Genomic DNA, 1,672 nt, shown 5'->3' on the forward strand with positions numbered 1-1,672 from the left:
TACCATTTATTACACATATTTGTGTGTATATGATTCATGATATTCAAAGATAGGAGCAGACCCGAGGCATGACTCATTTAGTAAAAGTATTATTAGTATCCTTTAAGCATTCCAAGGTGACATCTCTTATGAGGATGCGAGTAATTAGAATCCCAAGCATTCAAAATATCTAAGGATAATCCAACAGAGTATACTCAGAGAAAAAAAAAAAAAAAGACCAACATGGACGAGCATGCAGAGAAGAATGTCCAAGCATTTCCAATATTTAACTAAAAATCACTAGGTAAATATTAGTAATATCAAGATACATAATATATTTTTTTAACTTTCCATGATACATTTTCTTTATGCTAAAACCTAACAAGAATGTATTTATTAAAACATACCCTCCCCTTCTCCAACCACACCACCCCAAAAAGATTCCCATATATGTTCACATAAAACTCAAGCGAAGATCTAATGGTGGGTGATCCATTTGTTCCCCCACTGTGTATGAAAACATAGTGCTATCCCTGCATTGATCACTTGCATGGACCCTCATATTCTTTGATTCTGATTCACCAAATGAATTCAAGGGGAAGAGCTGAAGAGTCTCAATCACCCTCTCGGGCTCAGAAACCTGATATAGCTGATTAAAATCTGCTAAAAGAAACAAATCAAATAACATATTAGACCAACAAAGCTAGTTGTGTTTATGTTTTGTGCTTGAAAAAGATTATAGTAATACATATATATATGGGGGAGATATAAGGTGGGAAAAGGTCGGGTTCAATCCCCTCTGTTACAAAAAAATTAAAAAACTAACCATTAACATTTACTGATAAATATATATGTATATATATATATATATATATATATATATATATATATATATATAATGGATTTGATATGGTACTTACTTTGTGTAAAAGAATTGATGGAGATAGAGTTTTCACTACGAATCACATCCTTATCAACCTTGCGACGCTTTTGTCTCTCCCTAGCCTTATGGTTCTGAAACCAATAGAACACGTTCTTGCTCTCAATCTTACCATAAAAACTAAGCTGATTAGAGATCTTTTGAATCTGATCAGTGCTGGGGGTGCGTAGTCCAGAACTGAAAAGTTCAGTCAGAACCTTAACCTGTTCAGTAGTGGGATTCCAACGCCCACACTTGGTGCCAGTAGTAGCACTGCCACTGTTACCACCAACACTTACACCGCTAATAAAAAACTCTGACATGCCCTCTTCCATAATATTTCTCTTCAATGATTCTGTGCCTCTGAACTGAAAACTTTAGCTCTGAGCTTCTGAACCATAAAAGGTCTCAGCCCGTGTGCATTTATAATACCTTAAACTCAATAATCTAGTACCAAAATCTTTGTCCTTTTCCTATTTGTTTTTTTGTATTGCTTTTGGGGCATCACAGATCAGCCCTTTTATGTTTATAATTCATCTTTCTGTCTTCTTTGAATTTAGGAAATAATGTGAGATTAATGAACATTGAACAATACATTCAGATTGATTAATTTAGCCTGGTTTTTTGTGCTATAATAAAGAAATAGAAAAGATAAAGACATGCGTAAAAGCAGCCACTATTCAACGTTTTGGTCCGGGGGCAGACAACATGTAAGTTTCATTAATAGTGGTTAAACTATATAGTATATATATATATACTATGTAGTTTATGCTA

The 1,672-nt window shown here is 34.0% G+C and overlaps 1 protein-coding gene across 2 annotated transcripts; it reads right to left on the bottom strand.

Moving 5' to 3' along the window:
• Window positions 1–235: 235 nt before the first annotated feature.
• On the bottom strand, window positions 236–1,441 carry LOC114380998 (WUSCHEL-related homeobox 5-like). 2 transcript variants are annotated; one of them, XM_028340158.1, is made up of 2 exons: window positions 900–1,441; window positions 236–639 (listed from the first exon to the last, which is right to left on the bottom strand). In XM_028340158.1, the coding sequence occupies exons 1-2, from the start codon at window positions 1,231–1,233 to the stop codon at window positions 434–436; spliced, it is 540 nt and encodes a 179-aa protein (XP_028195959.1). In that variant the 5' UTR covers window positions 1,234–1,441; the 3' UTR covers window positions 236–433. The 2 variants fall into 2 exon arrangements, with proteins under 2 accessions (XP_028195959.1, XP_028195958.1); XM_028340157.1 differs by having other exon boundaries at window positions 236–642.
• Window positions 1,442–1,672: the final 231 nt, after the last annotated feature.

The sequence above is a fragment of the Glycine soja genome, chromosome 13 (assembly GCF_004193775.1).
Source record: "Glycine soja cultivar W05 chromosome 13, ASM419377v2, whole genome shotgun sequence".
In the NCBI taxonomy this organism is placed as follows: Eukaryota; Viridiplantae; Streptophyta; class Magnoliopsida; order Fabales; family Fabaceae; genus Glycine; species Glycine soja.

Excerpts from the sequence above, each read along its gene's own strand:
- LOC114380998 (XM_028340157.1), bottom strand. The coding sequence starts at position 1,233 with ATGGAAGAGGGCATGTCAGAGTTTTTTATTAGCGGTGTAAGTGTTGGT. Across the intron at positions 643-899 it reads CATCAATTCTTTTACACAAA|CAGATTTTAATCAGCTATAT; the intron begins GTAAGTACCATA and ends TGTTTCTTTTAG.